This window comes from Diachasmimorpha longicaudata, chromosome 1, assembly GCF_034640455.1.
Source record: "Diachasmimorpha longicaudata isolate KC_UGA_2023 chromosome 1, iyDiaLong2, whole genome shotgun sequence".
Lineage (NCBI taxonomy): Eukaryota > Metazoa > Arthropoda > Insecta > Hymenoptera > Braconidae > Diachasmimorpha > Diachasmimorpha longicaudata.
The window spans coordinates 6,837,737-6,862,640 of NC_087225.1; the positions used below are offsets into that span (position 1 = coordinate 6,837,737).

Below are 24,904 nucleotides of genomic sequence, written 5' to 3' on the forward strand. Positions count from 1 at the left end.
TGGGTAATTGAATGTATTGGAAATGGGTTATTGGAAATAATAATATCCTGGAAATAATTGTAACTATTTCTCTCTTTATTATTTAACTCAAATAATTGTGCTCGGAAGACACATTCGCTCTGTACCGATTCCTTAGAGGAACTAACTAGATTTACAAAGGGAAACAACCCCCTGGACCTTTTATTTTATTCATTCCACTTTGTCTACGTACTTAAAATCAAACCTAAACATTATACCTCACACTTCTCAGAATTCCAACCCATAAAAATATTTTTCAATTTAAGTATAAACACTCAGGAGAGAATAAGATTATTGAATTTTTTTTCTATTTATTTCATGAAAAATCCAACAGAATGAATTGAGAAAATCGATGCTCATCAAATTTTTACCATATACCCCAGCCTATGAACAATTATTGGTAAAATTAGAACCAGATTTCGCTCGGGTGTATTAACAGTTATTTTCTGCACTCCAAATAAATTATTATTGTCCACATAAACGACCTATCATTTTATTCACTCATACTGATTCATTTATTTAATTAATTATAGTCAAACGAACTGACCAACTCAATCTTCCCGAAACCCCTATCCCATCTATGTCAACTTTCAGAATATTGTTCGCTCTGACTATTATTAATTTTTATATCTACAATTACTTTATTGACTCGACCAATGCAGTGTTGATTCAATGAAGCAATTCCACAAATAATCAATTCTAGAGGTTCTTATAGACACTCGGACTTCATTTCACCATGAAGAATAGTTGTGGAGTATCTTGGAGCCAGAAAAAAAATGTGGCGCCGTGCTTACCGATTGGTTACCCAATAAATGGTGTCACCAAAGGGAGGAAATCACTCGGCATGGGGATAGCAATGCTAACGAAACAGGGTCAAATGACGAAAAAAAAACAAAAATGTTGTTGTGTAGGAGGAGTGAAGGCATATAGCAGACAGTGTCGGTGAAGTGAAACCGCTCATGTTTATGTCAAATGAAGATTCCACACGACTGAAACGAAGATCAAGTATCGATTCATGACTACTAGCATCCAACTGTTTAAAATTAGATTTTTGTCAACACGTGGATCAATAACGAACGGAGATGGGACAACTGAGTTGTTGGATTTTAAAAAATAACTGTGGATGACATTATGGAAAGATGGATTATTTTTTCTCGATATATATATGCGCAAGAATTAAATTCAATGGAATTGAGGGACCTGTCAGTGTAAATACGTCACAGGACTAACTGGCATAATAATTTTTGATTATTGATAATGTTTAAGTTAACCTTTGTCTCTATAGATGCACTCAAGGATGATCTGCAATCAATCAAAAGAATTCGTCGATCAAGAAATCGATAAAATTATTTTATTCCACGAATGTGCATCACATTTCACGCAGAATGTTAAGTAATTTATCAACTTTCCAGTTGCAAAGAATTTCCTATTATTCCTCCACTTTTCGTAAATGATAAAATTGCAGACTTCGTGGATTATTTTTTATATTCAATATGTATATGAAAAAGACAAGTCTATATACTATTCTATTGAGAATGCTTCATATGTGTAGACAAAAATGAATCATCTGTCTATAGCTGTTTTCAGTCCAGCTCAATATGTTATAGTTTTTATAGTATTTATCCAAACAGTACCGAAATGTTTAGAATGGTTTTAATAAATAGAACCAGAGAAGAAACAGAAAGAAATGAATGAACAAGGACCTTTTGTCAAATGGGTCTAGAGTGTCAAATCTTTGGTCACTGAGAGTCAGTTGATCTGGAGACATCATACCAGAAATATATACCTTCTGCGTGCGATAATAAAGAATTAAAATCAATAGTTACATCGTTTGTATATTATGGAGACAATCCCTATCCATAACCCAATATATTCCTGTAAATTATCTGTTGGATTATTCATGAAAAAATATAAAACAAAAATCAATCTTATTCTCTTCTGAGTGTTTATACTTAAATTGAAAAACATTTTTATAGATTGGAATTTTGAGAAGTCTAAGGTGTAATGTTTAGGTTTGATTTGAAGTACGTAGACAAAGTGGAATGAATAAAATAAAAGGTCCAGGGTATTCTTTCCCTTTGTAAATCTAGTTAGTTTCTCTAAGGAATTGGTACAGAGCGAATGTGTCTTCCGAGCACAATTATTTGAGTTAAATAATGAAGAAAGAAATAGTTACAATTATTTCCAGAATATTATTTCCAATAACCCATTTCCAATAGTATCAAATCAAACAAACGTTTGATCCATCAAAAAAAAATCTAGTTATCTTAAAATTAATGCCCACCAACGCATATATATTTAATCTGTCTGAAATAAGTAGTTATCTACAGTCATACACGGACAAAATCCACACCACTCGTAATTCAGTAGCCTTTAATCCCATCTAAGTAGTCATCCAACTCTCCACTTATCCAGTTCTCACTACTGGCTCCAACGAAAATCGGATTACACGACTCATTGATTCTCCACTTTCACTTTTCATGAACCTCCTTCCCCCCTCCACCCCGCCCTGTTCATCTCATCGCACTTCTCTTTATCGGTAAATATTTTATCAATCAAAGAGTGAAGGAAAATTGAAAAAAAAAAACAAACAAACAAGAAAATAAATATCCCTAGGAAACAAAATAATAATCAACAATCTGCCACATATTTTAACGCTGTTATAGTTTATCAAATGTGTACTGAACTATGATTATCACACGTTTAAGTCTCGTAACTCCTAATCAAGGTGGCTCGAGGACAAACGAAAAGAAGTTCTCAAACCCAGAGGCGAGATCATTAGGCCTTCAACAAACCCGCACAACTACGGCGGCCAGGTAACAACGAAACCGATTTCGATCGTAAACGGACAAGAGATCGTCGCAATTGGGGTCGTTAAGCGTTCACTGAGAGTACGATACGAGATTCGTGATCCGGTTTTCGATACTCTGATGCTTATGAGTGCGTGTCCTTACATACACACTTGTCCCCGATCATTTGAACTCGTAATAATCATAATAAATATAACATGTAAACGGTAAATTTGGAATTGAAGTGGCAAAAGGCAATAAGTCAAAGCTGACATGTTTATTAATTAACGTACACTTATCGTCAAAAATGAGTGGTCCTCAAATATAATGTTAAGCGACCAGTTTCGAAAGTGATAAAATTCTCCATCACACGAATCGATTTCTGGCAACTTTTACACCGATCGAAGATAAGAAATCTGAAACGTTCACTCAACTTCCCGGCTCATTATCGAATAGAGACGAAATTGTCACGTACACTGAGGAAAATTTTTTTTTTCAAAAGCACGTGGTTTTTTTAATCAAGAAAATTGAAATTAGGAATGAGAAATCTCTAATTACAACAGGGAAATTTTTCGTCTAAGAATTTTATACCGAGAGAATTTATTTATTAGACGAATGATACTTTACAAATCGATTGTAGTTGAGTCGCCTCATTCAAAAGTTTCCTAGTCAAAATCCCAAAAATTCAAAATTCAAAATTCGCCTGAATTGATTCGAAAAATCGTGCGCTTGTGGCAAAACCCATTTTCCCTCATAAAAATTTTGTCAGTACACGAAATTATTACCCTGTCAATTTTCTAACGATGAATTTCTCACCCTTTCGAAACCTATCATTGCTATCAATGTAATTTTTTCCGAAGAAATAAAATCCTATAAAAATACCAAAATCATAAATTCTTTAACGCTCCCCAATTTATACCCAGCCAGCAAGTTGATTTTCTATTCCGCTCTGTAAAATTCTTCAATCACAGGGGAAAAATTACGAAATATTTTGTAGCGCCTACAGTAATGTGCCATTAGACGTGTAGTTAATTTTGACGGAACGAATCATAAAATTTATGTGGTAATTCGTCCGATCTCAGTTCCAACTCACTTTCGATTGAATTTTAATTAGCTCGGGGATTATTTTTCATTTTCTTTTCTAGTTTTATTGCATTTCACTGATTCTCTATATCGATCCTCAACATAATTGCCTTATTAACCGAAGAAGATCCTACCAAAATATGTTTCATCCCTTGAGAAAAGTTTTGCGGAAGAATTTATTTTCAACGACCGTGATAAAATTTATGAATTATTAATTATGATATAGACTGCAAACAACGCAGTCTTTGATAAATAATTATAGGAATAACGTTGTTAGCACGAGCTATGAGTGACGCCAATTTTCACCTGGCAAGCAGTTATCCTCACGGCCGACGTACTCGTTACAAAGCAGAGTAGCAAAGAGTTTGAAGTACGACTACAGTGGTATGGCTAATAAGTCGGCCAACGTTGATGAAGACAGACAGGTGCAGGCACAGCCGCGCGACGCTGTGTTAATGTGTATAGAAAATGACATCATCCCACCCCTCTGGTGAGAAACGTCTTCGTTTTTCTGGAGATTATTATGAACAAATAATTTTGGAACGTGACAAGTCTTGGAACAGATTTTGACGGCAACAACTCGTTTTCAACACATCGATTTCGCATTTTGTTTATTCATCCTACCCTGACTTTGCCCCACGAGTCGGTCATTTTTAAAAAAGGAAAAGAAGGAAGATGATGAAATCAAAATTGAGATAATAAAAATCCTCAAATGTCGCTGACAACAATTTTTTAAGAGCACTGAAAGGAAATAAGAAAATGGGAAGATGAACGAGGGGTTGGGGAGGACTAGTCGGTTGTAATAGTCTGTATACTACTGGCAATGAAGCTCAGCACCTGGCACCAATGACAATTTGCATTATTGCGTATATACTTCTTATTGCCAGAAAGTAATCCACGAAGCAGACTCCCACCCTGTCGAATCATCACACATACTAGTGGCCCCAAACGCTCTAATCTACAATCCCTCTGCCAATAAGCTCTATATGAATTTTGGCAAAGAATACATAATTCAGGCCACTGCATTGTACCACGAGTGAATAACTTGATAAAGCGGGTCAGTGATGCATTTTGGAGCCACTGACAACGATTTATAATTCCATATTATTGGCCCAATTTTCGAAAATTTTCTCATTTATTTATTCGTATCATTAAGGTATGAGTTGATTCTATCAGCGGAAAGGTAAGATAAACAATAAAAAATTTGACAGTCCGAACCGAGTGAAAAAGCCAATGATGCACTAGGGTCATGATTGAACCCTTGAATCCTTAACAGGGATAAAAAACACTTGAGATTCGGATTCCGGTCCAAACAACGACTTAACGATTTAATTTTTGCCGATTAGATTCGTCTTGCCCCCCTTTTATATAACATTATCTGATCCTATCACCGGCCTAAGCGATAAATAGATAACGAGCAATAAATTCAATTGAATAATATTTATAATTCCTTCAGCCCTATGTATACAACAATAATCACCTTTCCCCGTCGCCATTCCTAGCGCATGAAATATTCCGGCATCATTGAACTTCCGGTGTAAACGACTTTGGCAATTTTCACCATCATTCCCTCAGGTACTGCGAAAATTGAATGAGCCAAACGTCAGTGCGTAGATTATAATCGTTCACGAGAGAATGCGCGCAGGTGCGAAGGAGGTCCGCGGAACCGAACGCGTGGGCTGCTCGACACCAACAGCCATGAATAAATCAACTTTTCCTTTTAACAGCATGAACGCATACTACACGATGTTACATCGAATATCGATATGGGTATATTTGCCAATTGGCAAAACGATAAAATCTGTCTTGAAGTTTAACCACATATAAATGTCCATGGTTTTTCAAAGTTATAAAAACTAGCGACGAAATAAAGTAATAGTTACATTGACAAATAAAATATTTTTATCCACCATCAATTAACTGCAAAGGAATATTTATTTATTTAAAGCTGTATTTCTAGAGTCGAGTCATTAACAGGGAACTCTTATGAGATTTGAATTATTTTAATTATATTGTCCTCTAAGATTATCATTTTAATAATAATTCCCTCAATAATCAATAGTTCAGTAGTTGTACACTTCAACATACACTTCAACAATTAAGCTACCTAAGCTACACTAAACGACTGGACAATTAAACGAATTAAACTACGACTTCAATAGTTAAATTTTAATAATTACGACGATTAAAACATTCACCGAATTATCCTTTCTTGAAAATCCTAATTTTATGAAAAATCAGTGATCATTAACGGAGTTCATCAACGTCCTATGTGACATACTCATCCCCTAGGACAATACAATCGTCATAATTAAAGACCCTTTAGGTTTCTCTGGGAATGAATCGAATGAGGAAATAAATTTTTCCGGAAATAAAGTTTTTTCTCAAACAAACATCTGACGAATTTCTTTTTTCACATTGACTGTGGTCCTGGATGAATAATCTACTAGATGATGAGGTCAATGAAGCTCTCACTGGGTACTCTTTGAAATTAATATGCCACTCGTCCCTCACTGATTAGCATCGAGAGATCGTGCGGAATGCTCGCAACGAAATAATAAAAGTCAATGAAATTATTTGATTAATATATCATGGTGTAGGAAGACGACATTGTGTCAACCCGTACGAATAGCAATGGGGTATGCCAATGTTGAAAATCGATGGGGACAGAACGAGGCTGGAGTGAATAATACTCGTGGAGGGAACTAAAAAATTGCTAATTGTAAATTCCCGTGCTAAGGTAACGGTCGTTTACACGGGCTGGTCAGCCACCAACGTGTGTGGTCCCTCAGATGCAGGGGCAAGCACGTGTCGGCAATGCAGCATATCTTTTTATCCCGTTCCACTGGTGCGTCCCTTTTTGGCACTAAATTCCGAAATCCGCGGGTGGGGTATTGAGGGAATGCGATGAAGAGTGTTCATACTGGAACTTTCAATTTTTTTTTGGAGTTTTGAGGGATCTGAGGTACCATAATATGGCATATATATTCATGCTCAACCCAAAAATAATGACAATATGAAAAATATTTTTTTTTATGCAGCAGATTTTTTTTTAATTCATGAGAGCCTCGATCAGAAAGAGAAAAATATTGTTTAATGGGTTTATCAAGTACTACACCGTCGAATATCATTTCAATCAATTGAATTAATGATTAGAATTAATTTGAATTAATGATTAGAAGATTATGGAGCATTTACTACCCTCTCAACGTCGGTTCACCTTCAACACTTGAGATGTGGACACGAGTACTTAGTTTTACCTTTCTGGGGTTGAAGTATACTGTTCCTAAACCTTTCAACAATTGTATAATTGTGTAAAGAATAACGCATAATGCAGATTTTCCATGAAATTCGTGGTCCACATCTCCAGAAATTAATGGCAGACATCATATTTCAAGAGAGTAAAGAAAAACTTCTGAGAAAGACAGCTTATCTTTCTCCTAAAAAATTATCCAATTAAAAAATCGTGTTACAACAAGAAAAATACATTCTTTTTTATCCGCAAACTTATTTTCGAAAATTTTAACGGACTTGGACAAAAGTTATTCCATAAATCTCGTCGCCTTTTGGCACAGCAACTGTGACACAAAAATATCGCTTGGGTTTCACCTACGCATTTTCGCCGAACGAAACGAAAATTCATAGTTTGCGAGATTATGGCCGGTAACGCACACGTTAAATTGCTCGAAAATATTTTTAATCCATTAAAATTTTGAATCATGTAGGTTTCATTCTGAGAGTATAAAAATAATCATTTTAACATCGTAAATCTTATTATTTATTTTCCGAAACGGCAATGCACCCATCGCAGAAAAATTCCTGAAAGAAAGGAATCCCTTCTAAAAAAAAGGGATGGGCCATATCGTTTACGAATAATGAACTTAAAAATTACATAGTGCGTATCGAGAAAAAATGGAAAACGGTTTTCCAGTGCAAGTACACCCGCTTTGTACCACATGTTCATAGAACCCATAGAGTAAACAAAAGAGAACAGAAAGGAATATTCATTTAAAAAATTACTTTATTATTAATACTGAAGAATGCATAGCTTGAACATTACCAAGCATACAACATAGAATAGAGTCTCAAAAACAATTACTCGAATAAATCTAATTTACTTTGGTATGAGAATGGCTCTGGTGGCACCAGTAAATAATCAGTATCTTTAGAACAATAAAAAAAATTTTGACGACAGTTTTTCTCCGGACAAACCATTTTACACTTGAAAATTTCCAAGTCACGATTTTTTTTATTCAAGTATATCTCCAAAGAATATTTATATTTGACGGATATTATATATTTTTCCATGGATTAATTACGATTATGAATATGTCAATTATGTCAATATTCAAATTCAGCTGATAAATTAAGACATGAATCTCGTCAGTCAGATCAAATTTGACAGAAAAAAGGCTATAATGTAAAGCATCAACCCGGTCGCCTGCGGTCGGGGTGGCACTAGTCAATCTAATAAATGTCATAGTCAAACAAACACGTGCATCCGTTTGGCCCCCGAAAATCAACAATCGAAATCGAAGATTGAGTAGACATCTGTTGAGCAAAAAGTAAACTCAACGTAACTTGTATTGACTGAGCTAACGTGACCAAGAACTGCTAATCTCATTAATAAAATAAACAATAGTCTCAAATAATTTTTTACCCCCAGCGCCACTCCCTTCCCCCAAAAATAAATGACAAAAGCCTGAGGTATTCAACAATTTGTTTTTCAATTTCCCATTTGCTCTACGCCAACAGAGCAACTCCAAAGTGATGCGATGGTTGACAGCCAAGACAATTGTCTTGCAATGCCCAAAAAAATTTGGACATTGAAAACAAGATGGCAATGAGACGAAAATAAAGTTTTGAGAATCAAAGGAATCCTCGTTTACCTGAATACAAAATAAAAGGGTGTGCTAAGACGAGCCCACTACTTTGATTTTTCAACGCGTTAATAACTGGAATAAATAATTATTAACACTCACCTATGGTCAGCGCTCCATAAAGAACCCTGGCACAATCACAATGGATGAAAAACTATGTTCATAAACACTGTAATAGTCCAAAACACTTGAAATATTCACTAGTCACAAATTAACATTTCCACACAGCGGCCATCTTGCCGACAAGCATGGCCTAGTCTGGTGCTTCACTGCGCATGCGTCAGCGTCTATATCAACAGTCGTTAGAAAAGCTTGTTCTGTTTTGTTTGTTTAAATAGAGGAGTATGGTTTATTCCAAAATTTTCAACAGCGCCGAATACTTTATTATTTGCATACGAAAATTTAAAAAACTATAAACACGAGGTTTCCGGATATTGTTTGTCAATAGTAAATTAATTAACCAATAAACCGACGGCAACACGATGAAAAATCCATTTTAAGAGGAAATTATCAATTGTTAATTATCAATGAATATTAAATTATTATTAATAATTGAAGGTGAATTATTAATATTTTTATAGCTCCACCTTATCGACTCGGTTATTGTATTGAGCTAACGAAATCATTTAATTAAAAAATTATTATTATTATAGCAGAAAATGCAGGTGAAAAAATTTATATGTAATCATTGGCCCTGCAGTTTCCCTGAGGGATGAAAAAAATTGAGGTGATCAATAATAACCGGTATTCAAATTATATTTGCACAGAATTATCACTTTTTTAGCAATTCGATATTCCCAGTGATGTTTTTTTTAATAAAAATGGGCAGAATGGGAAATTGTTCGAAAAGAAAATAATTATTATAAATCGTCAAGCGCGTATATATTTGTAATTCAATTATTAAGACACTAAAATATACAACAAATTGCATATCGCATAGAATATATGTATATATATATATATACAATATTTGACATGTAAAGTAACAAACTTTATTAGGTAGTTATCAAATTTGTTTTATCATTTGCGCGATGACACTCGTCATTCAATCAATGATAAATACTCTGAATGTCATAATAAAGTAAACATAACTAATGATTATATAATCAATTTTTAATAACTGCAATGATAATAGAATAATGATAGATTGCATAAAATCATTTAATAAATTGTGGAGAAGATGGAGTGAAATAAAAGTGAAAATAAAAAATTAACTCAATGAAGTTAAATAACAATTACATTTTAACAAAAACCAGAGAATAATTTCCCGTAATTTCTAAATGGTTCTTGTTTCCTATCTAAATTTATTTAGTTCAACTCGCTGACGATAATACTCATTTCCTATAGACTTCTTCACGTTCCAGCCGAAATTAAACATACTAATAAATGAATATTACATCACCGGGTTGACGAGAAAGTACACTAGTAATAAATGATACACTGTACTTCATTTTCCAGTTCCAGTTTTCCCACAGTTAAGTTATTCAGAAACTCTCAGAGATGCCATGGTTTACCTTAATGGGCAGATACCTATTGGTTTGTTCGACATAATTACGTCGCCCTGGTCGTCCTATTCAGATATGAATTTTTGTATTGAGACCAAAGAGCCTAAATATTTATTGTTTCCGACAGGTTTTGAATAGAAAGACGATGAATAAATTTTCACAAAACTGCTTTGTTCTAGAGATTATTTTGTCATTCTCCAGATTTAAACCAAGATATGTAAACAAAACTGATGTTAGTATGTGAAATAAAGAATTTTTTACTTTTCTTTATTAAATTCATCGTGAAATAATTTTCCATTTGAAATTTGTATTTTCTGATGAATGAAGCTAGTACCGATTTTTTGTCGATTTACGTGTAATAATTTTATTTTCGGTTATTTTAACATTACCAACGATGATAGTATCCCTAGGCTACATTTCAGTGAATGCGAAAGGATGTTGGCATAAGGGACAAAGTTCAGTTCTCTCGCCAAATGGCACTGCACGTTACGATGATAACTGAGCATTAGAAAATAGACACCATGTACACTGTATTTATCCGAATGCAAAGCCCAATGCGTATTCATTATTCGCTGTTATGCCTTTCCAGGCAATCTACTGTTGTTTCTCCATTGTCAATTTTTGTTTTGACACACATTGAATGAAGGACGCTTTGAATCCGGGTAATTACTGTATATATATCTGTATATATATACATATGTACATTATTTATTAAATTACAAAACAGTATAATTTCCAATCGGCCATCAACTTCTCCAATTATCCGAAACATCTACACCAAAATTTATCTCTTTTTTTACACCGAGATATCTGTCGATTGACTTCATTATCAATCATTAGGTGCCATGATTTAATAAAATGATATTGTTCATCATTTTTCTGCATTGATTAGTTAGGTTTTCAATTACTTAATGACTATAACGTTAATATTTACAGGATTCAATTTTCCATCTGCCGTTAATTTTTAAATTTTTTCTTCATTTCCGCTATTGTTTTGATCGAATGTGACGATTCACGTGAAAATATATTGGGCTCACTGACGCTCAGGGCTGACCTCCTCTTTTTCACCCTCACCATCACCTTCTTCACGTGTCATCCCCTCGATGGGAGGTGATGTTTCGTCAGTTACTGGATTATCTCTGTCTTCAGAGTCTTCCGAGTGGTTGCTTGGAGGAAGGGACGGTGGACCGTTCATTGCTGCACCCTGAGGGAAGCCGGTCTCAGCGGAGACAAGGTGAGACGGCAGGTGGGGTGATGCTGTCTGGGATCTTCTACTCTTTTCACCTTTTCTCCATAACGTTATTTCCTGGAGTGAAAATCAAAGTGTGTAGACATGTAGATAAAGAGTGACATAATTTCCGGATAAAGGCAGAAGGACTTGTATTGTAAAATAGGGAGAAAACAAAGTCGGTAAAAAATTGGCTTACTTGTTGTTTGAAATAACGACGATCTTCCTCATCCATTAGAACAAGATTTAAATAGTATCGAACGCTGAACTTTTTATTGATGTCTCGCATCGTTGGCGCAAGATCATAACCAGCTAAAAACACTCTTATTGGAATTGATTCACCCCTGACCGGTGCGCCATCCATAATCTCATACTTCGCTATTGTCTCATTCTCAGTGAATGTGTGTGGACCTGCGAATATGTATTCTTTGGATAGGGAGTTGTGAAATAATTGATGTTGGGAAAGAAAAAAACCTTGGCAACAGAAATAATTGTCTATCCCATTGAGGCATGCACTTTAAAACGATAAATAAATTGATTCTTCCCCGTCACCAAATTCTTAAGCTGAATGGGTTGATTCAAGATTTCTTAATAGACTTGAAAGTGTTTATTACTTCAATACCGAATCGTGGGGAAGAGAAATAACGCGATGCATTCCGCCTCTGTATACGAATTGTTCCTGAGGGTGTTGTTGAAGTATATGATAGTAACTAAGGTTTTCTCGCGGGGCCAATAATTTGATATGAAAATTTCTACTTAACCCGGAACTTTAGTAATTTGGGAAATATGATAACTCATCTTACCAGACCCAGTTGTTTCTCGTTTTATGATGGCGATTTCCATGTGTTTAATTTTTATTCTGACTAGAAGAAAGTAGATTTTTCCAACAATAACATCTTTCAAGTGATACCTGAAATAATTATTCATTTAGTATTCTGTATCAGCTGTGCGAATTAAAAACTGAAAATCTTCCTATAGTTGGAGGGAGACACTCACTTGCTCTTATTATACTCGAACTCAATATGTAAACAATCTTCAATTCCAACTTCCATTTTAATCGGATTATTCATGTCTGGATAAGAACTCAGAGTATGAACGACGAGTTCCAACTCTTTCACGAGATCGCTCAATCTCCGAACGATGGTGACCCTTAGGAAATATCTCAGGCGAACATTCGAACCTGTGTAGCTCTCGAAAGGCTTTTCAACGTTAGCAAATTCGAATGTATATTCCGTGTTATGCGTTAATTCACCAGGCCTTGCTAATTCCTTCACGAGGCTGGTAAATTCATGATGATTTCCACGATCGTAATATAGTTCGATCTGCCCAATGAATTCAACCTTTACACCCTGGTGCTCTAACTTTCCAGCTTTGCGCAGACTGACAATTACCTAAAGTTTTTTAATGAATAAATCATGAAAAACATGATCATTCATAGATTTCCATCAGTTTTGTTCATGTTTATCGATGAATTCATGACATTGATATGATTTCCTAAATGGATTGTCAAGAAATGTTATCGTGACACCATTCAGGTCTACAAGTTTCGAATTGACGCATTAATTTGTTCGATTACTAAATTAATTAATGGCCAATTATGCGCGGATTTCATTCAAAATTGGATGAAGTTGAAGAGGAATGATCGCTACTTCCTTCGAAACCTATTAGTTCCATACCGGAACAATTAACAGATTTTTGCAATTTTTTATCGCGAACATGTGGACGAAACTCATTAATGAGTTTTGTCTTCGAAAATAGAACGACTAGATTTATTTCGGGTGGAACAAACATCATTGACAGCTATTGGACTATAGCAGGTGTATTCGATATTCCCTAACACGGTTGATACAAACTCATACAACAAATGAAAACAGATATCATGAATTTTCAACTTAATTAAGAGGAACCATTACCTTTCCGGATACGGTTTCGCCGTCATAATACAACAAGTGTCGCTCCTTCTTGCCATCTTCGGTCTTAATTTCAGCAGTTTTTCTCGTATCAGCTCCGTTAAGAATGATTTCCAGTCCAGCAGATTGTCCAAAGCCGAAGAAACTCTTCAGAAAAAAGTACCAATATTAACACAAAAAAATTGTTTTGAAAAACTTGAGAAAATGTGTCAACGAATTCATACCATTTTTCCAGTCTATGATAAGAACAATCCAATAAAAAAAAAATCAACACTCGGAGGACGCCCGGTTGAATTAAAAAAATTGACAGTTGAAAAAAAAAATTCTCACATTCACTATTGATAAAGCTTGGAATTCATCATCGAACAATCTACCATTGGCAATTCAAGACCCCTTTCTAGCTTATCAATGTCCCCAAGGGATGAATTACTGGAAGTTGGGTTATCTGACTAATATCAGGGCTACTTCAACTTCCTCCGAAAAGTCACAAGTTTGCTAAATATGGCGGAACACTCTTTTCCCCCACTCCAATAATTTGCCATTCGCTGTCAAAATTAGTTCGTAATATTTGATCTTCTCCAGTTACGATACAATACACGTAATTTTAGATTTGATGTACACTGACTCTTTGCCACTAATGATGAACGTGTAATCCCCTCGATGACGATGTCACCGCGATAATACCGCGAGATATATCATTCCATGACGCACAACAATTTGTCCCTTATTCTGTTATTTTTCATTGGATTTTCTTGAATTGCGTGGGGGCTACTAATTGGACACACTGGTTGGATTAAAACTACTGTATCAATCGTTGAATAATCGTATTGTGTTAGTGATTTAGAATTGCTCATCCATTGCACTGCAACTGCAGTTTCATGATGAAAACGGACACTTCGGAAAGGGGTTGCCACGGATGGGGGCCACTAGCCTTTCGCGTAGATGGGTTTGAAGTTCATCCGGTAGATGGAATCTCAAAACTCGTATTTCATACCACAGATGTCGTTAGTTGTAGGTTTTTAAAAAATTTTGACACTGCGCTTTTTTAACCTCGAAGAGACAACAACAACACCTGACTCGCCAGGTGAACCGACCCCACCACGTGGTATTTAAAAATCCAGTGCCGGTGATTGTTGGAATCAATTGTTGACTTTGTCTTCAATCATGCCTGACGTTCTGGAGATACTTAGGGAACCAGGAATGACGAAAGTCTGTGCACCAATGGTTCGATACAGCAAGTGAGTCTTTTAACTTACTGTTGCACATGTTCCAGAGCGATTTTTGAACCCATTGGTCACACTGTTGTTTTGGTTTAATTATGCCCCTGTTTTCTCTATTTTAGACTAGCATTTCGACATCTAGTCAGACGTTATAATTGTGATGTCTGCTTTACACCAATGATCCTGGCTGATTCGTTTGTGCAATCCTCTAAGGCGAGGGATAATGAATTCACTACAAATACGAGAGACGAACCCTTGGTGGTACAATTTGCAGCCAAAACACCCGAGGACTTCGCTGATGCTGCGGAAATGGTTGCTCCGTGAGTCCAAAATTTCTTCAGTATTTCATGATTTCCTTGTACCACTAAGTTCAGTACTGGTTTGTTTGGATCGAATTCTCGATGTCTGCTGAGGCTGTATCGAGAACTGAAGCGAGGCGGTTCCAATCTAGCCATAAAATTTACAATTTTGTTTGGCTCGTAACTGATGTCAGATCAGATTGATGGGTTTTGTCGGGGGAAAAATTGACTTTTGAAGGAGCCCCATCAAACAGTTCTTTAGTTCGTTTCATAATTTCAATGAAATCCCCTCCTTAAAAAAAGAATTCTCCTCATTTCAATTATCAATTTCCATCTTTTCCCTTCGATAGATACTGTGACGGAGTCGATTTAAATTGTGGCTGTCCCCAACGCTGGGCTATCAAAGACGGTTACGGAGTGGATTTACTCTCAAAACCTCAACTTGTGAAAGACCTCGTTCTCACGGTTCGAAATCGCATCCCCACCCCCTTCACAATCTCTGTAAAAATTCGACTCCTGAAAGAACTCAATAAAACAATCAATTTCTGTAGAATCCTGGAAAAAACTGGAGTGTCGTTTCTAACAGTTCACGCACGTACTCCAGAGATGCGTAATCAGCCGATTGATCTAACTTCCCTGAAAACGATTCGAGAAAGTGTTCAAATACCCCTGATTGCTAACGGCGGTGTAAATACACTGGAAGAGGCTGAGAGACTCTACGAATCATCAAAATGCGAGGGGATCATGGTAGCCAATGGCCTGCTGACAAATCCAGCCCTTTTCGCAGGATCGGCCATTACTCCTTTATCATGCCTGCAAGATTGGCTGAACATAACGACAGCCATTCCCACCAATTTCCAAACGATGCACCACCACTTGGTTTTCATGCTCGAAAAGGTCCTTACGAAGAGCCAACGACAAATATTCAATAACCTGCAGACAAAGGAAAGCTCGTTGGAATTCCTTCATTCTTCCTTAGGAATCGCTCCCCAGGATTCACACGAATGCTGTGAGCCCATTGTCTGTTCATATCAACAGCCAGTCAGATCCAATTCAAGTCTCAATACAACAGCTGATAATGAAAATAATTGGGAATTATTCCCTAGTCTCTTTGACGAGGAAAATTCGTCAATCGTTAGAGATTCAAATTGACGATTGAAAAAGTTCAAGCGTGAAAATTTCGAGATGGTTTGGGAAACGAAATATCGAGTATAAAGTTGCTGGGGGAGCTGGAGCGAGATGCATGTGCATGTCCTGAAATCGATTGGATGTGAACGCAGACGCATAGGCTTGCGCCTTGGGTTTGTGTTTGTGGAGCTCCAGGAATGAAGTAGTACTGCCAGCATATTCGGAGATGACAATTCATAAGGGTATCAACCCAGTTGTGCATTTGTTAAGTACCATCATCTCATTCTAAGTTTTGGAAAATATTTTTTAATTGTTAAATTTCATTGTAAATGACTGCAAAGTGTTGCAAAAGTGACGGAGAATTCGGTATTGGGATAATGTAAGGGGCGATTACAAGACGATGGGTTTAAGTATCAGAGGTGAATCGAATCTCGGTTGCATATTCTTTGACCATCAGCGTGTCAACGACAGTCGGCGGTGTACTGGATACGTCAAAATGTGAGTAATGATCTCTCCTAATTTTGCAGTCTCATTAGTGATTTTTTTTTTATTCTGACAATTCTTGATAAATTAAAGAATCTTTTCACGATGGAATACACTTTTTTTTCGCTGAACTGTTAATATTGTCCAATAGTGGGTGGGCGTATTGTAGATAATTCTACAACCAGAATGGAGTAGTAACAAATTTATTTCTCATTGAATCACTGCACGGTAGCGCTTCATCGATCGTTTCCCAGTTTTTGAGAGATGCGATACGTTCTTATTTTTAATTTTGATTTTTTAATCAACTTCATAACAAAAAAATGAGAGTATTTGGATTTCATTTTAATATGTACTAATGTTGCATGGAAAATTTCAGTCATTAATCATGGGGACAGAGAGACGTGCTAAATTTCGCAAAAAGAATGGTAATAGTTATATTGTCAGTCCAGGTTTTGCACGGCTAACGTGGCAACATTTTGTACGACTGACTATTATTGCACTTGTATATTCACTTGTTTCCGATTGAACTAGACCGGATGCGCGCGCTTCCGACAGTCTTTGTTCAATTAGCTGTTTGTAATCAGTTTGCCACAATTTTAATTTGTACCTTTTACAGTAGCATTCAATTGATGATTTTGCTGCACAATTTTCCGTTCGAAAAAAATTACTAGTTCTTGAGGGTTTTATCAATTCTTGTTCAATTTATTTTAGAACGAGTTAACAGTCTCATGGTCAACGGAATATTGGAATTTACGCTAGGTAAGAGAAGGCTTTAATTACAAGCGGTTAGAACTTAATAATTAAATGGTGAGCATGTATATCGGTTCATTTAGTCCATTCACATTAAAAAAGGAAAATTGAAGGACAATTTTGCACTAATAGTCACATTTTAACTTTGTTATAACGTAAGAGGAGGGGGAGACTGATAACGTTAAAAGAAATGCATTACTTATACCATTATCTGATGTTAACTTTGCTAATCAACAATCATAAAATAACAGGGGTCACTTTCTCATGCGCCGTAAAGAGTAAGGTAGTGGAGAAGTTGAACAAAAACAGATATTTAGTTGCAACAATATACGTCTTTCATAATTGAATCCTCATTTTTGTAGACCGTTTCTTAATTCTTGACTGAATGTTTTGCGAATAATCACCATATCTTCGTTTTGATTTTCCTATTGGGCTTCGTAATCGCTGAGGGAACGTCAATTCCACATGCATTTCATAATTCTTCATGCACCAGACACTATCGAATGTCTGTGATATATTCCGCGAGTTGGAAAGGTTTCTCAAAAAAATTTCTTCATCTCACTAAAATCCCGATGTGAAGTACATGAAGAATGCTTTAGGCTCTAACTGCGACCAGAAAATTACGGAAGGATAATAATAGTTTCTTCATCAAGTTTTTCACCTGTAGAGCATGGGTACCCGAAGAACAGGATTCACAAGCCTTGGGGGTGGATCATCTGTTTCTCGAGGAAGTGCTGGAGTGCTGAAAGACCGTGCTAATATGTCATTCATGCTCGTTGTCATGTTCTTCGCGGTATTCGGTCTCATTGTACTGACAGAGATTTTTCTAATCGATGAGAGACGGTCTAACGGAGGCACTGGAGCCCTCGGAGGACACAGAAATGGTCATCGTATGGTGGGACCTCCTGATCGTCCTGACTACGAGGAAGTTGCGGTAATTCTCTTGTAGAATGGTGGAAAGCAATAAGTAACAGGTTTATGTCCAGATTAACTATTTTTAGTCAGGGATAATGGTAGAATATGCCAGACTTTTTCTAGCAAATCTCAAAGATGATAAAAAAAATTAGTCAAGTGTAAAGACATCTTCACGAATCCGCAGTCCTCCAGATAATTACGAATCAATCTGCACATTAACCTTTCACTCGCAGTTCCGCCTTTTATCAGTTCACCCTAGAATTTTTTTTCATTTAATTGAGACATCACAACAAAATTTGGCAGGCTGAGGATTATGTTGGATTAAGGGGGGGATTTGATGCACAAGTTGGGCTTCTTATTCACGGAGATAGCAGTGCAAAAGTTGCACCAATTCCTTCAGACCCCCGGGGTTTATCGAGCTTACCACCGAGTATGGAACAGCAGCTCCCAACTCTTGATCAGAACCTGAAAATGACTCATGCTGAATGGCTTCCAGTAACGAACACCAGGTATGGATTATTTACACTTTTACAGTGTTAATGCTTTGCGTGAATAAAATTTTCTCATTAAAAGTAAAATTTGCATTTTCACGTACACTAGAAGTTTCTAATTGCTCCAAGATTTTTTCTGATAATTTTGAATTCTTAGGCTACTCGTCAGAGAAAAACGCTCCCATGAGCAATAGTATTTTCTTATTTGAATAGTGTTAATCGTGGTAGTACTATATTTTTATTTTATCCTGGTTAAATATTTGATGCTAATTTTACGTTCATCGTTCGAGCTTTTGTTGAATGCTAAGAAGGAAACGGGAATATTTACTGCTAATAAGACATTTTAGCGGTATCTCACTGTGAGAGTGTGAAGCATTTATTTTACCGATCGCTTTCAAATTGCAACGACTATAACCAATTCGATAATTACCAATGCATCATTCATCCTATTTTAATCCTCTTATTCTATTCCAGATACAAATTTTTCGTATACTCAGCCTACTTCGACGATCGCAATGGAGGGAATCCCACTTCAAAGCATACCTTGAAATCATTAAAATCACCAGGCTCAATTCGAATAATCGGTGCAACTAAAACTCGGTCACCGGAGCGTGTGTGGTGTCGTCTGTGGTACAGACGACCCCCAAACGCTTCAAACGTAACTTTATCAGTAACAGTGGCGGCAAAGACCAAAGTGATACGAGAGAATTGGAATTTAAAATACAGTGCGTGCTTCGTTATATGTCCTTTACCAAAAGAAGCGCCAAACGGTGTTGACCTGGAAAAGCCCATTCCCGAGGCTGTAAGTATTGTTGCTCGACTTAGAGCATCACCAACTAATCGAATACTCGTACAGAATCGACCAGAAGACAGACCCATCGATCGTGAGCCCTTAGGAGTTTGCGTTAAGCCACTTCATTATGATTACAATAGGGTTCTACAATTAGTTGAGTTTATTGAGCTTCATCGGCTCCTTGGAGCCTCGCACATTACGTTGTACAATGACACGGTTGGCAGTGAAGCTGGATGCGCACTTCAGTACTATAAGAGTTTGGGAATCGTCAATATTCTACCGTGGCATCATCTTGACATGATATCACAGAGGGAAATTCGAACTGAGAATCTTTTTGCTGCGCTCAATGATTGTTTATATCGATCCATGTATAAATATGAATTCGTGGCACTCTTGGATCTTGACGAATTCGTTATTCCAAGGCATAACGACACAATTGTGGATCTTTTAAGGTAAATGTAGTTTTATGCGTATTGATGCAGGACAAGGGTACTCACTACTAGCGGAAAAAGGATCTCTACTGGTGAAAGTTGAGGGATCCTTTTTTTCTACGCATCTTTCATATTAAAAAAAAAATTCTCCAGAGCCACCTGTTCTGGCCTGTCTCTCCATCCAGTCATTTTCCCTTTGATCTCACTATTCTTGTCATATATGTACATTATAGAACGGAATTGAAACCATATCCATCATTGCAATGGCAAGTACGAAGTTATGAAAGAGTAATAAAATTCAATACTTCAATATATTTTCATTGCACACTAAATGCATATGTGCGATAAAAAAGTTTATGGTGATGATCGACTATGTGTCTAAAATCGTCAATGTATTTCCTTCCAAGTTGCTGTCTCTTAAGAAGATTTGTCTGTTTTCAGCTGGATGAGCAATCGAATAAATACAAAAACTAGTGGGGCATTTTCTTTCCAAAATGCATTTTTCTATCTTCAATGGCCTGATGATCCATGGGTGACCTCTAGCAAAACACAGCCGGAAGCTGGTCTAATAACTCTAAGGAAAACTCGAAGAAGATCAAAACTTCACCCCCACAAACAACGCTCAAAATATATTTGTAAACCTCGCGATGTCGTAGAAGCTGGCAATCACTTTGTTTGGGAATTCTTAACTGGTCGTGGTACACTCAATGTACCTGCGGATGCAGCAATACTACATCATTATAGGGTATGCGAATTTGGTGGGGATGATTGTATAAAAACACCATCAGTCATTGACAGAACAACGTACAAATATCGTGAAAAGTTATCGGAAGTTGTTGATAAAACATGGGGGGAAATTGGGGAGAATTGTAATTTGCCAGAACTCGAGCCAGTGCCAGTTTTATCGCCACTTGTGCCGAGCAGTCCCGACCACATTCCAACGAGGTAGCAGATAAATATTATTTGCAATAGCATTTTTCAAACTTCTTTTCTCTTATCAATGAAGAGAGAGAAAATACATACCTATCATCTTTCACATTCACTTTCATCGTATTTGCATCCTTTGTTATTCACGTTCATGACAAGTAAACGAATGAAATCAAAGAACTAAGCATCTTAATAAGATCAACAGAAACGCCTATCGGTGATCAACAGAAATCGAACTTCATTATTCACCCGTTTAATGAATAAATTAAGTTAGTAGTGAAGAGTTGCAAAAAAGCAGATGAGTCCAAAATATACTCGGAGATTATTTTACGATGATTTTCAGGAAATGAGCTTTTGGGGAAATGTGAAAAAATTTTATCAACGTCATAAATACTTCTGAAATCGTACATTACCATAATCAATTTAATTCCGAGTTAGAATGATAATTACCTACAAAACTGGTTATGTCGGGGGATATTTTTTCTGCAAACATATGCTCATTTTCAGAGATCATTGCAAAACTATGTGTTTAACATTTCGGACAAATCTTCTCTCTCTTCACTAGAGGAATCGAATTTATATATCCAGTTCGTATCAAACGAGGGAAGTTACTGGGCTGCTCTACTGCGTAAACGTCTGTGGTAACTTTTTTTAACGAAAAGAATACAGTATCGAGGGCAATGATTTTTAAAATTTTTTTTGCCTAAGGTCTAAAAGTTTAAATGAAAACTCTGAAAAACGTCCTTTTAATTGAAATAACTGTTTGTGGAATCTCTTGGTAACGAAATTTCATCGCGTGGGCCTAAAAATGCAGTATTTCTTCGGTGAATTTTACTTTAACCACTGTCAATGAAGATTTCAAGCGAACACCAATGCATATCCATATGAAAAAAAAAAACAAATTTAACATGAAAAATTGAATTTCGCATTAGTTTATAGCTGAGTAAATATAGACAGATGGCGTTTTGGTACTATAATCCGTAGTATTAAACAATTTATTTATATTGATTTGTCGACGTATTTATCATGAAGCACCATTGAATTTTATTAACATGTTTTCTGTACGAAAATTCAATGGTACTAATTAAATTGTGAATCATCGAATTTTTTTTACTTCAATTCAGTGAATATGGAATGTCGCGCAACAATTTACGATATTTCTACTGTCTAATAGCGCAAGGAGGAAGTATTGAATGCTTGAATATTTGATAATTCACAAATTAAACGATACGTGAATATGATCTCTGATTTGCTCAATGAACAAGGCCGACAATGATAATTTTCTGAACACTATTGCGTTCATTCAGCAGTGATGGATAACATAAGGTGACACTGGCATGAGTTTACAGATAATTTTTCGAATAACTCAAAAAGAGAGGGGAGGGGAACCGACGAACGTTTTTTTTATGATAATTTTTTTAACTGGGAAAAATGTCTCGATATACCTTTCCTTTCCATGTGTCTAAAATGATCTGTGTATCATTGTCGGGTCCTCTTAGTAATGTGCTATAGAGTTACTCATTTTATTGATATTCCGTTGATGATTAAAATATATTGAATCTTTAGTGGAAGTTCTCAAGGGCTCCTCCAAGTCCGTAAAAAATGAATCGATGATTCTTAAATGAAAAATAAAAATTGCTAAAAAAAGCGAATTCAAACATATAGTTTTTTACTTTGTAATAAAGAATTGAACAAATATTAATAATATGAATCATTGCATGGCTTGTAGGACGTTCTTTTAAGTGAATAATTTTATTCATAATATTACTGTAAATTATTTGGTGCTAATAAAAAACGAATCAGTTTTCATGAAATATGAAAATGGAACAACGTCTGGAATCAAATTATTAAAAATCCTCATCCGAGTGCTCAGTTTTACCCACATCGCGTTTTTCGCCGCTTTTTAAATCAAATCCAGCTATTTCACGAGGATTCACTGGATTTAATATTTCATCCTCCAAGTCATCGTCGTCATCATCGAGGTCATCACCATCGATTAGTAAATCACTATCACTGTCCAGAGAACCAACACTGTCAGTGGCTTCTTTGGCCGCTCCTCGTGGACGTCCTGACATTGAACCGTATATTTTTCGCTGAGGCATTGAAACCCTGGAGGAAACTCTTCCAGTGGATTCTGAAAAGGAATCGTCATTTTGTTCTAGAGGATTAGGGTATTCACATATGACAAGAATTTAGTCTGATATGAAATAATAATATATCGTCTGTCTCTTTTTTAATTGTGCGCTCTCCAGCCTTCGCAAAAGTAAAAATATCAACTATTTTCAACTTAAAATCAATTACCAGGTTGAGCAGCACGACTAAGATGCCCAGTACTGTCACTACCCCTTTGCTCCGTGTCCTCTAAGGGCCCTCCCAAGTTGGTAGGAATAATCGAATCATTACTCTCCATCATGCTTTCAAAGCTCGCGTCCTCTCCTCGTAACTGCTCCAATTGTCTTTTAGTCGCCGCCTGTCGCTTTTCGAATCTTTCCTGTTCAACTTTCGTGACGTCCTCGTACAAGTGTTCCAAATACGACAGATATCTGCATTTCTGAATATAATCATCATACACAGCACGTAATTCTACCTCGAGCTTCTCGAATTCCTCCATAAATGCAGGACGAACTTTTCGCAAGGATTGCAGTCGTGCCTGATTGCGTTCCAACTCTGTTTTTCTCCGATTAATTCGAGATTCCAAATTTTTTTCTGTCTCCTAGAAGTTTGAAAACTGATTAATCTCGGTTGATGAGTAATACTGCTCTTAAATGTTTATTAACACTTCGCGGGGTCTATCTGAGGACAATGTCCATGGATAGAGGTCTGACCGCTAATTTTTTTTTCTAGAGACGAGGTGGGCGCATGGATTACACCGAGTAATTATACTGAGAAAGAAAAATCCTTTCACAAAATCTCTACTGGTCAATACGAGGGAATCATTTATGTAAATTTTAATTTTATTGAAAATTTTGTGTTGTAATAAACTCCATTACCTTGACGTTCTCGATTTGATTTCTTGTCTCCTCGATCTCTTTTTTCGCATTTTCTATGACTTCTCTCATAGCGAGTTCAATTTCCGCAGTATCGAACTGCCTGGCAACCTTTAAATTTCTAATTTCCCTTAACTGCACTTCTCGCCCGAGTAGGTCGAATAGACTGGCACCATTAACGGTTAATTGGCTCGCTAATTGTCTTGTGTTTTTTAGTTCATTTAGTCGATCACCGATATCGATTTTCACTTGATGTTTGTTATCAGATGATAAGATTTCGTCTTCAGCACTATTACTCTGGGCTGCATACAACAATGTAGCTATTTTCAAGAGTTCATGCACTGCGTAGCCGTCAGCTTGGTACAGTCTTTTCGTGTTGAGTTTAATATTGGTTTTTATCGCCTAGAAAATAAATTGGTAAACAATAATGCAGACGTGTTTAACGTCAGTACAGAATCCGCCGAAATATTGTTTGTAGGATCATACCATAAATTCGGCAGCACGACGAATAATCGCTACTCGATCTTCTTCAGTGTGATGGTCAGTAGGAATATCAGTATCCGGATCAAATCTTCGCACGAGCCACACTAATATTTCCGCAACTAAAGGGAAATTTGGCACGCGAAAATTCGACAGAGAAATTAATCTGGGATACCCGAGGAATCTCATCATTTCTGTAAAATCTAAGAACATCACGATTTGATCAAAATCAATGGCATCAAAGCGACAAATTAGTGAAATCAAACAGAGACATATAAACAACATCGTAATAATGCATCCATAATATATTTTTGCAGTCTCACAGGTGAATAATTTTTCAATATCCTCAAAATAACACATAGAAACTTACTTCTTAAATCACGATATGACATGATTGTTACTTCTATTAATAAATACTTTTAGTTTATTGTCTTTATCGTCGTTCTAAGGATGAGTTCATGGAAGATTGTGTCTAGTACGGAGTAAGCCATGATGTTGTGTTCTGATCGTCTCCAAGCAACGAGCACCCCAACTCGACCCTTATAATAATTATTATTAAGTACATACAAGGATTTTATTCGTATGTA

General features: G+C 36.2%; 4 protein-coding genes across 8 annotated transcripts; 2 read left to right on the plus strand and 2 right to left on the minus strand.

The window, feature by feature from the left end:
- Positions 1-9,627: 9,627 nt before the first annotated feature.
- On the minus strand, positions 9,628-14,310 carry LOC135161822 (vacuolar protein sorting-associated protein 26B-like). The gene is made up of 6 exons (XM_064119748.1): positions 13,638-14,310; positions 13,417-13,560; positions 12,500-12,894; positions 12,307-12,413; positions 11,703-11,914; positions 9,628-11,581 (listed from the first exon to the last, which is right to left on the minus strand). The coding sequence occupies exons 1-6, from the start codon at positions 13,638-13,640 to the stop codon at positions 11,309-11,311; spliced, it is 1,134 nt and encodes a 377-aa protein (XP_063975818.1). The 5' UTR covers positions 13,641-14,310; the 3' UTR covers positions 9,628-11,308.
- Positions 14,311-14,344: 34 nt separating this feature from the next.
- Positions 14,345-16,654, plus strand: LOC135161833 (tRNA-dihydrouridine(20a/20b) synthase [NAD(P)+]-like). The gene is made up of 3 exons (XM_064119759.1): positions 14,345-14,651; positions 14,756-14,953; positions 15,283-16,654. The coding sequence occupies exons 1-3, from the start codon at positions 14,578-14,580 to the stop codon at positions 16,082-16,084; spliced, it is 1,074 nt and encodes a 357-aa protein (XP_063975829.1). The 5' UTR covers positions 14,345-14,577; the 3' UTR covers positions 16,085-16,654.
- LOC135161763 (uncharacterized) lies at positions 16,125-22,672 on the plus strand. Of its 5 annotated transcripts, none has more exons than XM_064119661.1 (7): positions 16,125-16,558; positions 16,920-16,968; positions 17,255-17,302; positions 17,947-18,227; positions 18,512-18,717; positions 19,174-19,944; positions 20,365-22,672. In XM_064119661.1, exons 4-7 carry the CDS (start codon positions 17,964-17,966, stop codon positions 20,870-20,872), a joined length of 1,749 nt encoding a protein of 582 aa, XP_063975731.1. In that variant the 5' UTR covers positions 16,125-16,558; positions 16,920-16,968; positions 17,255-17,302; positions 17,947-17,963; the 3' UTR covers positions 20,873-22,672. The 5 variants fall into 5 exon arrangements, with proteins under 5 accessions (XP_063975731.1, XP_063975723.1, XP_063975740.1 ...); XM_064119643.1 differs by having other exon boundaries at positions 16,126-16,558; positions 17,961-18,227; XM_064119653.1 differs by lacking the exon at positions 16,920-16,968.
- On the minus strand, positions 21,595-24,839 carry LOC135161796 (clusterin-associated protein 1). Its single transcript, XM_064119716.1, has 6 exons — positions 24,688-24,839; positions 24,324-24,520; positions 23,841-24,239; positions 23,152-23,563; positions 22,734-22,984; positions 21,595-22,466 (listed from the first exon to the last, which is right to left on the minus strand). The coding sequence occupies exons 1-6, from the start codon at positions 24,707-24,709 to the stop codon at positions 22,413-22,415; spliced, it is 1,335 nt and encodes a 444-aa protein (XP_063975786.1). The 5' UTR covers positions 24,710-24,839; the 3' UTR covers positions 21,595-22,412.
- Between the last annotated feature and the right edge of the window lie 65 nt (positions 24,840-24,904).